Consider the following 14,743-nt stretch of genomic DNA (forward strand, 5'->3'; position numbering starts at 1 on the left):
GGGGCAGAGGCGGGGGGGCGGGGCCAGGAGCGCTCGGGCCCCACCCAAACTCGAAAGACCAATGGAAACGCGCTCCGTGTTTGCGCTGACGTCACAAGCGACAATGCCCTTTGGCTTAGATCACCGCCGCGGGCATCGCAATCCTCATCCTCCCCCCCCCCCCCCCCCATGGACGCTGGTTCGGCCAGGGGCCGCTGGAGTGCGACTTCGTCTGACGTAGGGCTTCAGTGAGGCACGTAGTAGGTCTTATATAACTGTTGAACGAACTGCTCAAAGTCCTGTCCATAGCCTTAGACGGAGAACTTTCTGCCCCCTCGCAGAGCGCATGTTTTACAGCGAGAGAAGGAATAAACAAAATAATTTCAGATCTTGATAAGCGCTATGAGAAGAAAATTTAAAACAGGGTGATATGACAGGCAGTGACTCAGAAGGTCATTGGATGGTCAGAGAAGGCCTCTGAACAAGTGACATTTGGCCTGAGTTTCAACAAGGAGACAGCTGTGTGAAGATCAGGCGTGAACTAGGCTGGGGCTTAATGAAGTGCGGAGGAACAGGAGGCGGAAGGTAGAGAAGCCAGCAGGGGCCAGATGATGTAGGGCTCATAAGCCTTGTTAGACTGTGCCTTATGTGCATCCACTACAGGATGGCCACCAAATCTACATTTTATTTTATTTTATTTTATTTTATTTTATTTTATTTATCTTATTTTATTTATTTATTTTATTAAGTTTATTTATTTTTGAGACAGACAGAGCATGAACGGGGGAGGGGCAGAGAGAGAAGGAGACAAAGAATCGGAAGCAGGCTCCAGGCTCTGAGCTGTCAGCACAGAGCCCGACGCGGGGCTCAAACTCACGGACCGCGAGGTCGTGACCTGAGCTGAAGTCGGACGCTTAACCGACTGCGCCACCCAGGCGCCCCCCAAATCTATATTTTAAAAGGCCCACCAGTTGCTGTGTGGAAATGGACTGTATGGGGGGAAGAGCTTGAAGCAGAGGAGACTAGAGGCCTCCAGGAGAGAGATGAGATGCTCGGACTCAGGTGAGTAACGGTGCATATGGAAACAAGTGGACAGCTTCAGGAGATACTGTAGAGGTAGGGCCTGCAGGATCTTATGATCCATTGAGTGTGACAATGACAGGAAGCAATGAGGACTTATGGAAATCCCATCCCTCAGTTTTGGCCGCCAGCAGGCCCAGCTCTTTCAGAGCCCATCCCTTGCAATTGCTAGTTTGCTCCTCCAGGGACTGAAAGGCACATATTTGGTTATCATTCAAGGAAACAAATATAAGAACACAGAATTACATAGGCACTGAGAATTGCAGAACTCTCACCACGTAATGACTCTGTCCAAACCTCTGCAGCAAGAAATGACCGAACTTGAACTTGGCTTCTAGCAGCATAAAGCCATGACCTTAGTATGACCCCAGTGTCCCCCCCCCCCCCCCCCCCATAACTGCTTGAGAAAACTCAATGCTGCCAGGAGAATTTACTGTTTGTGTTTGTTCTAGCCCAACACCTAAGGATAGGCCCTCACTTTCTTAGAACATTTACTTTTTTTTTTTTTTTAAGTTTATTAATTTTGAGAGAGAGAAAGCGTGAGCAGTGGAGGGGCAGAGAAAGAGGGAGACAGAATCCCAAGCAGGCTTTCGGCTGTCAGTGCAGAGCCCAACACGGGGCTCAGTCTCATGAACCATGAGACCATGACCAGAGCAGAAATCCAGAGTTGGTCGCTTAAACGACTGAATCACCCAGGCTCCCCATCTTAGAGCATTTACTAAGAAGGGCTTACAATTGTGAATTCTTCTTCAGTCTCTTTGAGATATATATGTATCTGTTGCAATTAGGAGTGTCTTTCTCAATGACCTGAAAGCCGTTCCTTTGAAATATAATCATCAGGAAGGTGATTGTCTCTCGGTCTCTTGGTCTCTGTGGGAGGCTGCAATCTTGATAATTGCCAGCTAGCAGACATAGCTAACCTGATCACATTTACACCGACCAACCCTTTGTAAGTTTTTACCTGTGCCCTCACTCTCTCCCGCACTCCCTCATTCTCCTTTAAAATGCCCAATCACCTCTGCATAGTCGGAATCCACTCTTTCCCCTACTGTCAGTAGTTACTGAATAAAATCTGTTTTTACTGTTTTAACAATCTCCAGCTTTGTTTATCTTTGATAGCACCCTGCCTATGAACATGTAAAAGCAATTCCTGAGATAAAATGTAAAAAAAAAAAAAATGCTGTTTGAGTGAATGATGTAAGTTTTTGTAAAATTGCTCAACATCTCTTATCACAGCCCACAAACGCTGCAAGATCTGGCCCCTGCCAACCTGCCTGACCTCATCACCTTCCTTCCTCCTCCTCTCCACCCTCACTCAGTGTAGCCACCTCACCTTCCTTTTTGTTCTTCCAAGATCCAAGCTTTCTCCCACCTCAGAGTGTTTGTAGCTGCTCTTCCCTCTGCCTGGAATGCTCTTCTAGACCCCTGAATAACTGACTCCATCTCTGTACATTCAGATTCCAACTCAAATGTCACCATCCTGTCTGAAATTGCCCACTGTCCACACCCAGTAACTCGACATTTAGGTTTGCCAGATTTAGCAAGCAAAATACAGGACACCCAGTTCAATGTGAATCTCAGAAAAGCAGTGCATGATTTTTTTAGTGTAAATATTGCATGGGACATACTTATACTAAGAGATTATACATTGTTTATCTGAAATTCACATTGACTCAGGTGCCCTGAATTTTATCTGGCAACCCTAGCCTCATATCTTTCTGTTTTCTTCATAGCATTTATCACTCTTTGTGATTGTCTCTTTGTTAATTGTTCCCCTCATCATTAGCTTAAGGACTTTATTAGAAAAAGTACCTTGGGGCACCTGGATGGCTCAGTCAGTTAGGTGTCAGACTCTTTTTTTTTTTTTTTTAAGGTTATTTATTTTATTTTGAGAGAGAAAGTGCAAGTCAGGGAGGGGCAGAGACAGAGAGGGAGAGAGAGTGAATTGCAAGCAGGCTCTGCACTGTCAGTGCAGATCCCGACACAGGGCTTGAACCCACAAACCGTGAGATCATGACCTGAACCCAAGTTGGACACTTAACCGACTGAGCCACCCAAGTGTCTGATTTTTGATCTTGGTTCAGATCATGATCTCACAGTTTGTGAGATCAAGCCCTGGATCGGGCTTTGTGCTGACAGCTTGGAGCCCACTTGGGGCTCTCTCTCTCCCTGTCTCTAAAATAAAGAAATAAGCTTTAAAACAAAGGACGTCATTTATCTTATTTACAGCTGTACCCCCTAGCACCTAGCACACAACACCTGCTCAATAAGCATTTGTTGAATGCTGAATGAAATACCCTATATAAATAAAGTTCACTGAGAAAGATGTAAGTTACTGGGACATTGGTGGAAAAGATGTATTTTTACCATTACAGCAACAGGACAAGCAATCAATCATACGTATCTGCTTTCCTGGACAAACATTGTCTTCCAGTCCTGGTGAGAACAATCCTGATGATTTAACAGTTTTCCATCTCTGAGAGCTAATCACGAGGGAGGCTGGCTGGAGTCCTGTGTCGTCCAGCATCTCTGCCAGTTTCTGCAGAAAGCCCTGAAGTGTGCCAAGGTTCCCGTGTCTGTGGATACAACTCTAGTGGTGCCCACTCCCTTTGCTCCCTGCAGCTGCAAGAAGAACTGTGCAGGTGAGGGGCACAGAAAAAGGTTGGTGTGTCCTCCAGCCTCCATGGGTGATACCTGAAGACTCCCCTGGGAATCTGTATTGTGTTCTCTATGTCCTTACTTTTTTTTTTTTAATTTTTTTTAACATTTATTTATTTTTGAGACAGAGAGAGACAGAGCATGAACGGGGGAGGGGCAGAGAGAGAGGGAGACACAGAAACGGAAGCAGGCTCCAGGCTCTGAGCCAGGCTCGAACTCATGGACAGCGAGATCGTGACCTGAGCTGAAGTCGGACGCTTAACCGACTGAGCCACCCAGGCGCCCCTCTATGTCCTTACTTTTAATTTTGCTTTATCAGATGTTCTCTGAGAGGCTCATTTATTGGTCTCCCACCGTGATTCTGGCATCGTCATTGTTAAAGTGTATTCACTGGTGTTTTGTTGTATGTTGTAAAGCTATTAGGCAGATAAGGTTCCTGCCATTTCTTCCAGATGTTGAAGTCTATCGACCATCTCACAATGCGCAATATTCCTCTTTGGCCTGTTCAGACCTTTCGTCTTCCAATTCTATCTTGTCTGACATCAATATTACTAGACTTGCTTTCTTTTGGTTAACAGTTTCCTGGCGTATCTTTTCATCCCCCCGGCTTCATTGAGATAGAATTAACATGTCTTGACACATCTTTTACCAGCCCTTTACTGTCACTCTTTGATCTTGTGTCACACTAGTTAAGACCATGGACTTGACTACCCATGGACTTGACTTAATGCCATCTGCATGACAGTGGGCACGTTACTTGTAATTGAGCTGTCTAGTCTCTACAGTAGTGATAGTAATAGGAATTGGCCTCACAGGGTAGGCAGGAGGATGAAAGAGACAGGATAGATGAGGCCCGTGGAGAAGCACCTGAAAAACAGTAACCGTCCAAACAATGTTAGGTCTTATGCCCATCCTGTGACGGGGTGGCAGTGTATTTTTGATGTCCTCCTGTTGTCCCCAGTCCTGCCTTTCCCAGGCCCCTGTGCTTTAAAAGGTGCCATTCTGGTCCTGCCCCAGCTCCCACAGGTGAGGAGGGGGCCCTGCTCCAAGTGGGTGTGCTCACCCGGAACCCATACCACCTCCTTTCAGACCTCGTTCCGGTGACACAGGACCCTGGAATTCTCCACCGACAGGCCCCAAGCCCTCTTCCAGGGTCTGTGGAAACCTCTTGCCTGGGTCGCTCCTGGGAGCTGAGACACAGCAGCTGTGAGCATCCCTAAACGGGCAGTGGGACTTGTGGACAGATGTGTTTGCAGGGGGTTTGGACAGAGCTGTGTATCCTCGCACACACATTCAAAGCCTCGTGGTACAGGTTGAGGCCTGGGGTGGGAAGAGAAAGGGTGCAGGATGAGGGCTGATTCTCCCCATGTTGCTGTGTTCTGACATGGAAGTCTGAGCCTGAGAATTCCATCTTTTTTTTTTTTTGTAGAATTCCATCTTTGAACCTGGGCTTCCAGGTTCTGCAAAGGTGTTGCTTGTCAAGGAAGGAAGATGGAATGTGTGTTTTTGAACACTTACTATCTTGACATATAACTTTTAAATATGTATTAGTTTAGTTTAGTTTTAATGTTTATTTATTTTTGAGGGGGGTGACGGACAGAGGATGTGAAGTGGGCTCTGTGCTGACAGCAGAAAGCCGGACGTGGGGCTTGAACTCACAAGCCATGAGATCGTGACCTCATGATCAAGCCGAAGCTGGAAGCTTAACCCACTGAGCCACCCAGGCACCCCAACTTTTAAATATTTACACTTACTGGATGCAAGGCCACATCTGTATGTCTGCCCCAGAGCCACAGACGTCAGCAGTGTGCTGTGCTTTCTGCCGAAGGGGGCCAGTGCCCTACATCACCTACTTCTGAATGTCTGCTATACCCTGTACATCAACACAGTCCTCCCTGTGTGAGATCCGTCCTTGGAGACAGACCGAAGACAGCATCAAGGATGCAGTGCCTGGAGGGATGGGGCCAGGAGCTCATGGCTCTCCAGCACCAAGAGGTGGTGTGGGACAGCGTTTAAGAGGCAGGCTCTAGAGCCAGACTGCAGGGCTTTGAATCTAGCTGTGTTGCCTTAGATGAGTTCTTTGACCTCTCTGAGCCCCAGGTACCCTTCTATAAAAAGCAGAGCGTGATGATGGTAACGACACCTACCTTAGGCAGTGGTTGTGACAGTCTAAGGAGATGACGTGTGCAGGGCAAATGCCTGGCACGCTCAGAATCCAATAAATGATCATTATTACTGTTATTAATCTGCTGCTAGGTGCTATCTCAATAATGAAAACAACAATAGCTGACATGGAAAGAGCATATAAAATGATCAGTGGGGAAGCCTGACAGGAGGAGTGAAGTTCTCTTTCTCTTATCCTTTGGTGGAGGGGGAAGAGTCCAGGGAATACGGAGCTTCAAACCAGAGCCCTTTGGGTACCTGTGGCCTTTGGAGTTGAGGACTGAGCACCTTCCAGAACTCTCTCAGAGGGAAGCAGTGCCTAGAGCTGATTTCCATCATAGCAGGTATGGAGAGGAAATGGGCCTTTGGGTGGGCCAGCTTCCTCTTCAAGCCAAGGAAGGAAAATGGAGAGTGGAATGCCAGCAACCCAGGAAAGCCAAGGAAATGACCCAATTCTCTTGAGTTTGTGAAGTGTCCTGTGAGAATTCTAGAATTTCCATGAAAAAAATTCCTTGGGGTGCCTGGACGGCTCAGTCAGTTGAGCATCTGGCTCAGGTCATGATCTCTTGGTTCATCAGTTTGAGCCCCCGCATCCAGCTCTGCTTGGGATTGTCTCTCCTTCTCACTACCCCTCCCTGCTTGTGCGCGCGCTCTCTCTCTGTCTCTCTCAAAATAAATTAACTTCAAAAAAAAATCCTGCACTTTCACCAACACTTTAGCGAGTGCCTGCTTTGCATCTGTTACTGTGTTCTAGCAAGTGAGATTGTCATAAAACAGCCAGGGTTCCTGTCCTCACACACTTACATTCCAGTGGAGGAGACAGATTTCAAACACATCATTGGAGATGGCAGTGGGTTCTGAAGACACGGTGGAGGTAACCGAGGAGTTAGCAACTGGGTTGAACCCCGGGAGGAGGAGGAACCAGCCATGGAGCAATCTAGAGAAAAAGCCTTCTAGGCAGAGGTGATAGCAAGGGCAAAGGCACTGAGGAAAGAGCAAGTTGTGAAAATCTAAAGAAGTCACTAATTGGTGTCACAGACTTTGAGGTGTGTAATATTAAATGGAGAAATGAAGGCAGCTTCTGAGACAATATCCATGGTGGGCATGAAAGGGTCCAAGGTACAGCCCCCAAAAGGCTAGTCTTTTCTTTAATTGTTTAACTTTATTACTGTTGCACCATTTATACAATTACATATAACTTCAATGCATCCATTGTACTTTTTTTTTTTTTTTTTTTTTTTTTTTTTTTTTTTACCATTTTCCAATGAGTGGTGGGTTGGTGTCTGTGACCCAGAATGGAAGAGAAACCAGAACTGCAATAATGCAGACTTTTTTTTTTTCATTTCCACTCACCATTAAACAGAACTACAGGTGCACTCAGCCACGGACACGCATTAACAGGTCATGAGAAATCTAGGGAGGCTAAGTAGGATGAGAGAATGTTTGTTACTCCCCAAAATACCTGGGGACGAAGAATGGAGTCTTGGCATCAAGATACGTGTGGACAGGCTAAGTGGGCTGTCTGAAAGTTGGCGTTCATCCACAACATTACAAAAATGTCAAGAAAAGCTGTAAATTAAAAGGAAAACACAGAACATACTACTTTCAGAAAGATCTGCTTGCCTTGGCATAGGCCCTGTGGGCAGAACGTATCATTCCCCAAACCCTTTGCGAAAGACAAGATACTCGGATTGTAGTGGCAGAGTGCACGTAACGGCAGTTCAGGTACAAAACTTGTACTGCGCTTTCAGACATTGATTACGAAGGCTAGTCTAAGAGATCTGGTAAAGATTGTTGTTGTTTTTTTTTTTAAGTTTTATTTATTTGTTTTTGAGAGAGAGTGAGTGAGTGGGCAGGGCGGGATGGAGAGAGAGAATTTCAAGCAGGTTCTGTGCTGTCAGCGCAGAGCCTAACTCAGGGACTGAACTCACAAACCGCAAGATCATGACCTGAGGCTCAACCCACTGGGCCACCCAGGTGCCCCCGGTAAAGATTGTTTCTAACTCAGGTGTTTGCAATATCCAAGCAGATGAATTTACAAACAGGGGCTTTGGAACATAAGCTCTTCAGAGACCAGGACTGTGTTCTGCTGGATACCCTGCTGGGTTGCCCCGCCCCTTCCCTCAGATTAACCAGTGACAGCAAGAGGCAGTGTGGTTGGCATACGATAAGTGTGTGCTCTGTCCCAGTTGGGCTGCTTCCCAACCGTGTGATCCAGGTACACAGCCTCAGCGGGCCTCTCCGGGCCTTAGTATCCACATCTAAAAAATGGGTGAGGGGTGCCTGTCTGGTTCAGCTGGTGGAGCATGTGGCTAGATCCCGGGGTTGTAGGTTCAAGCCCTGTGTTGGGTGTAGAGATGACTGAAAATAAATATATAAATAAAGAAATTTAAAAAAACAAAAGGGAGGTCTAATACTGCTATGTCCTACAGTTGTTGCAGTATTAAAAGGACTTCTTGTATGCAAAGCACTTGTATCTGGAGTGCAGGAAACCATGAGTAAATGTTTTAAAAAAATTTTTTTAACGTTTATTTATTTTTGAGACAGAGAGAGACAGAGCATGAACGGGGGAGGGTCAGAGAGGGAGACACAGAATCTGAAACAGGCTCCAGGCTCCGAGCTGTCAGCACAGAGCCCGACGCGGGGCTCGAACTCACGGACCGCGAGATCATGACCTGAGCCAAAGTCGGCCGCTTAACCGACTGAGCCACCCAGGCGCCCCATGAGTAAATGTTAAGAAGTGACATTGATAGTCTGCTTATTGCTTATGCCCTAAAAGGGGCATAAAGTTAGCACAAATCCTACCGTACAAAGAGTTCTTCATTCCAGCTTCCATGATCTGTCCACTGGCCTCTCCCATAGAATGGTGCTTGGTTTTTGCCTGCTTCTCAGAAAACCATAGCACCCTGGACAAGAGAATCAATATGCCATTATTTAAGCTCAAATTCACTCAAGATACGAAGTTTACCAGAATGCATGGTATTTCTTGAACATAAATCAAGATGAATTTTAGGTCAACGAAGAAGCAGCTACAGAAGCTTTACGCAGGGATTGGGAATCTCTGGAAAAGATGAAAATTGACATATAAAATTATCTGCAGAGGCTCAATCTTCAGTTGATTACCAGAGACGGTTGGCTTGCATTTAGAAACGGACATTTCAAAAAAATACTAAAATCATTTTTGCCAGAATCCTTGGGGAATCCCCACCCCTTCTTTTGCTGTGAGCATGTAGTTGCCTTTACTAAGCTGGATACTCCTAAGATGTGACACAAATAACTAACTCGAGGACGATTTTGCAGATTTCTTTAACTGGACAGCAGGCATGTTACACAGCTTTGCAAAAATTCCAGGGAGCTGGGGTGCCTGGGTGGCTCCGTCAAGTCAGCGTCTTTTTTTTTTTAATGTTTATTTTTTGAGAGAGAGAGAGACAGAGCGTGAGCAGGGGAGGGGCAGAGAGAGAGAGAGAGAGAGAGAGAGAGAGAGAGAGAGAGAGAAAGACACAGAATCTGAAGCAGGCTCCAGGCTCTGAGCTGTCAGCACAGAGCCCGACTATGTGGGGAGTTCGAACTCACGAACTGTGAGATCATGACCTGAGCTGCAGTCGGACACTTAACTGACTGAGCCACCCAGGTGCCCCGAGCATCCAGCTCTTGATTTTGACTCGGGTCATGATCTCACGGTTCATTAGACCGAGCCCCGAATTGGGATTCCCTCTCTCTCTCTAAATAAGTAAACATGAAAACAAAAACAAAAACAAAACCTCTAGGGAACCACTCTGGTCCTTTGAAAAAGAAAACGTACTTTTGCCTCAAACATGTTCCAGTCTGTTGGCACGGTTACAAATGCAACATAATGCTGAAATTACCTTTCAAAATGCTTAAATAAGTAGCACTTTAAATAAATAAAGTGACCTCAACCAGTGACCTCAGCACGCCCTCCTTTCTAAACTGGGTAAGCAGAAGTGACTTTTTAAAATAAGGCCAAAGAAAGCTGAAAGGGTCTGCCACAGATGGACTTTTGGGTTTACACCACCACGCCAAGGAAACCCTGTTAGACTGAGTCGATTTAGTTCAGGGTTTTTCAACCTTAGCACCAGTTAGACCTTGAGGCTGGTATTTATTTAAAGTTTATTTGAGAGAGAGAGAGAGCCCTTGGGGATGGTAATTCCTTGCGGTGGGGGTTGGTTAGCAGCATCCTACCCACCTCTCTCCTGCTGCGACAACCCAGAATGTCTCCAGCCATTGCCAAGTGTCTCGAGTGCCTCTTGGGGACAGAACTGAAAACTAGTGATTGGCAGCAGGTTGAAAACGACTGCTCTAGATAAAACCCAGGCACCATCTGCTGTGGAGAGATAATGACGCTTTGGAAACCTTTTCCTTTTGTTCTTTACTGGAAGCACCTGAAATGTAGGACCACAGAGAGTCGCAGTTTTACTCCAATCAATTAATAAAGATGCAAAAGTATTAGTCGATTTCAGGGGAATATTTTAAGTACAATAGTCATTTACAATTTTAGAATATTTCAGAAAGAATATTCTGAATTCAGAAGCACTAAAGCCAAGCCATGTCCTCCTATGTTGGCAACCTCTGTGAACCTTAGAATTGTATCCCACTCAGTGCCCAAGTTGGCTACCCTGTGAGTCTTCCTTTGTAATCTTGCCCCTCAATGGCAGCAAGAGGAGACTTCTGTCTTCTCTTGGGAACCCACTGTTCAAACTAATGAGTTAAAGCGAATTCAAGAGATAAATAAGAATCTTCTCATGACTGGATTTTCCCCTCTTTCATGGGGAGGGAAGGAGTAAGAAGAGAACCTTACTTAAAATAATTAAAACGCACTGTTAATATTCTCCATTAAAAATTATTTTTGTTAATTACTGAGGCCAAATTTTACCACCAATTGAGAACTACATGCTTACAGCTGCCATAATTACAAATGAACCCAAAACTATAGCTATATATAAATATATATATTTATATAAATTGATATATTTATATAAATTACTATATTAAAAACAGCTCTATTTTTTAAAACTTTATTGATTTATCACCTGATTAAAGCATGGGATTTTAACAGTATTATACATAATATTTTTACATAGAAAACTTTACATAGCATTTCATATTATATAATTCGGCTTATTCTTTCAAAAATGTATACATCCATTGGGCAAGGAATGCTTTTCATTAAATTACCAATATTAAATGCACTTAATCATCATGTATAGATTAAACAAAAGTAGCTATTAACTAACTTTTTAGGCATTTTAAGGAGGTAAAACACATTTTTGCACATAAAGAAACATTTGATGCAAATATGAAGATAAAATTTTTTAAAAATTAGAACACTGAGAAAAACTACACCTTTGATGAGTGTCTTTAAGAGCAAGGATTTCCAGATATAATCATTCTTTTAAATATTCAGCTTTGGTTTCTTTGTTTCTCAAACTACAAAGCTGCTGATAGCAAAACTCCAGGATTTCACAGGAGTTCAAGCTATTTCTACTTTAACAGAAATGGTAAAACAGAACTCAGAAAACGTGGTACTAAGGATCTAGCTTCTGTCTCAGCCAATATCCGTTTGCATCGTAACAGCAGACATCTGAATGGGGTGCTCATACTTGGATCTGTCAGCAGGTTCCTTCAAGAACTGTGACGGCTACAAAATGTATAGCCATAATGACAAAAGAACAACAAAAAGGTTTAGGTTTGTTTTTTTTTTTTGTTTTTTTTTTGCATGTTGTACAAAAGTCATCTGTCAGAGGAAAAGGTTGTGTTTCCAGATATTATCATACAATTTCCATAATGTAGTTCTTTGGTTGTACGTGACGAGTAACAGGGAAAAGGTGTATTTGACTCTCAAGATGCAGATTAGGAATCAAATTTCCCATCCACCGTTTGTTGTTACGATGCCAGAGCTGGTGATTGCCCTAAAGGACAATGAAGAGAAAACAAAATTGCTCAAAGTAGCAGTATTATAACAAACAAAACTTCTCTAGAGACCCAGCACATATAATCAATACTTAAAGCATTCTGAGAAAGAAATAAGGCCTTGGAAATGCTCCATCTTCTCTAACTTTGTGAACGGTGTCCTGGCCCGGTGCTGCAGAGTTATACGCACTCTTTTCACTAGTGTTTGAGTGGCACAAGCCACGTTTACCATGAGATAGAACAGACTGATTCACAAAATAGAATTTAGGCTGAATGGCTTATTAGTAGAGGTAAGGAATTCCTCTGTATGTCATGGGCCCCCTACGAGAAAAGCTACCCCAAATGGTTTTACATTCCTGTTTTCAAAAGGTCCGTGCTGGTACAATTCAAATGCCTCATTCAGAGAATCCAATCTTTTAAAAGACAAAGTTTAAAAGAACTCCAAGGCTGAGTGTTTCAGCATGTAACAAAATGTGCTCAAACATTTCCTGCTCTGCAAAAGGAGGCAAAAATGACTGGTGATGCAGTCAGAGATGAAGAAGAAAATGTCACACGGGAACCCCAGAAGGAAAGGAAAAGTCTCCAGTCGGGAACGCGGTGATATGGTACAGAAAACAGAAGTACGAAGGGACACGCGCGTTCCTGTGTGTACTTTTAGTACAAAGGCGGATGATGGCACGGACTTGTTGAGGCTGTGACGGGCTACAGTACCAGGGATGGGTCTAGAACACAGGTTCCGTGCTGCGGCGTAAAGATGTCATGGATTTCAGGACAGGTAAGTCAAAGGTGCTAATATTTTCCATTCACAGTAAGATACTCTCCCACGGTCCCTTCCTCCTAAATTATACAGCTCCTCTTCTCTAACGTATGTGAATAACATAAAAACATAAACCTGCTCTTTTTTTCTTTGGTAGAGAAATTAAAATACTTTGGGGGAAAGAAAAAAAAAAGTACTGCTGGCCCAAACCAGACATTTCTCAAGGCTGTTACAAACAAAAAAACGTTGAAGAAACCGGTCTCTTAGTAAACAAAAGCACCAGAAATCCTTCTCTATAAAGAAAACATAGCTGATTTTAGATAGTTTCCCAACTTGCTAACTTCTAAGGCACCAGAGTTGACATCAATACAACCTAATTTACAGGACGAGAGGGCATAGGTAGAAGTCTGAATGTTTTAATGACTCTGTGTAACGCTTTTTCTAATGCTGAGTGCGGCTTGTGGTGAGCACTGGATGAGGGGGCAGAGTGAAGCGTGTGTCCTCTTTCTCGCTGACTCAGAATAAATTCAGCTTCCAAACAGACTGCTTGCAGGCGTCAGGGCCTGCCTGTGTACTGCAAACCTTTACAGAAGCTGCCGCGTCAGGACTCCGTTGTAAGGGCGGTGAGGGGTACTGCGACTTCACCAACACAGGGAGGACCCCCAGAGTCCACCCTTCCCAAAGAACGCAGCCCCTGAGCTCAAGTTGACGGAAGCACTTGGGCACGGGCCATCTCCTGCCGCGGTCACAGTTCAGCTGTGCTGGCCCCACAACAGCACAGGCCTACTCCGGGTCAACGACTCAAGGTTCACAGACGACCCCTGTCACGCACAGCCACCGTCCCTCTCGAGGGCCCTTTAACGGGGACTGTGCACAGCAGGGACGCTAACAATTGGTACACGCGCTGTTCTGAGGTAAAAATAAAAGGTTTACTCAAATATAAATTAACTCTGTTAAATTACTACTTCATTTTTGTTACTACTTCATAGATTAGGTTTCAATGTGTGAGATGGACAATGCATTCTGGAAATTTTAATACCCATCCACAAATACTTATTTCAAAGGAAGGCTAATCATCTTCATTACATTTTTTACTTTTTACTACAGACGTTTTCTCCCCCAGTTACTCAAAAAGGGAGAGCCAGGAGGCACTACCTGTTTTTGTTTTTTAACCTTGCAAGCTCTTACTTCTAACTTAATTACTAAACTCTGCTGTCAATGAAATTTTCAATAATATCTTTTCATAAAGTAATTTAAAAATCACTCAGACGTTAACAAAACAGAAAAAAAAAGCAACAACCCTTTTCCCCACTAACTTTCTCCAAACTAATTTAACTACAGCTGACTCACAACTGACAAAAACACTCAAAATTCTCCAACACGCTCAAACAACAACAAAAAATCCAGCATATTTTAGGTGGCACTTAGCCGTTACAACAAGAAATTTTATTAACATACTCTCTAATAATCACAAACCTATACAGCTATGTTCAGTGTTTTCAAGGAGAGCAACTTCCTCGGACAAAACACGGACAGCCAATCGTGGGACTCTGCTAGGAAATGACCACATGTGCAGTGACAGGTTTGACAGTTTAATCAGTAAAATGGAATGACGGAGAGGAAACAGACTCCCCACCTACTGTGTTAACTGGGTATGCAACACTTTAATGAAACGGCACAACGTCTTAGTCAGGGACCGATGGGGCCAGCGCAGTGGCCGGCTTCCTCTAGGCCATTCTGAGCTCCCAGAGGCCGACTCCTCGTTTCTAAGATCTGACCCTTCACGAGATGTGCCAGGCAGAGGTGGCATGGTGAGCGTTCTGCAGAGCTGCAGCAGTGGCCCGCCGGGGCCGGGGCTACCACACTGGTGACAGTGTCCCCGGTAGCTGTGACGGCTCTTCTGGAATCCAGATCTTATACACAACGCCTATCCGCAGGAAGAACTTGCGCAGGACTGCTCGGAGCTCAGGGATGAGGTCAAACTGCATAATTTCACACAAGTAGGGGTAGTACATAGAAGCGTGTGCTTTAAACTTGAGGTGGGAGAGAAGGAGAGAGAGAATTAGACAGGGAGCTATTTTTTCTGGCACTACTTTGCCAAGAGTATTCATCTCACCCTGGAACTTCTTGCAAGATTCTGGTGGTTTTTCTTGCTATTAAAAAGTTGATGTGAGAAAT

General features: G+C 44.4%; 1 protein-coding gene across 1 annotated transcript in view; it reads right to left on the reverse strand.

Moving 5' to 3' along the window:
• Nucleotides 1-10,899: 10,899 nt before the first annotated feature.
• Nucleotides 10,900-14,743, reverse strand: part of ARFGEF2 (ADP ribosylation factor guanine nucleotide exchange factor 2) — a 103,592-nt gene continuing 99,748 nt past the window's right edge. Inside the window, exon 39 of the mRNA XM_030309451.1 lies at nt 10,900-14,598. Within this exon, the coding sequence (XP_030165311.1) occupies nt 14,422-14,598 (177 nt within the window). The 3' untranslated portion in view covers nt 10,900-14,421. The remainder of the gene's footprint in view (nt 14,599-14,743) is intronic.

The sequence above is a fragment of the Lynx canadensis genome, chromosome A3 (genome assembly GCF_007474595.2).
Source record: "Lynx canadensis isolate LIC74 chromosome A3, mLynCan4.pri.v2, whole genome shotgun sequence".
NCBI lineage: Eukaryota > Metazoa > Chordata > Mammalia > Carnivora > Felidae > Lynx > Lynx canadensis.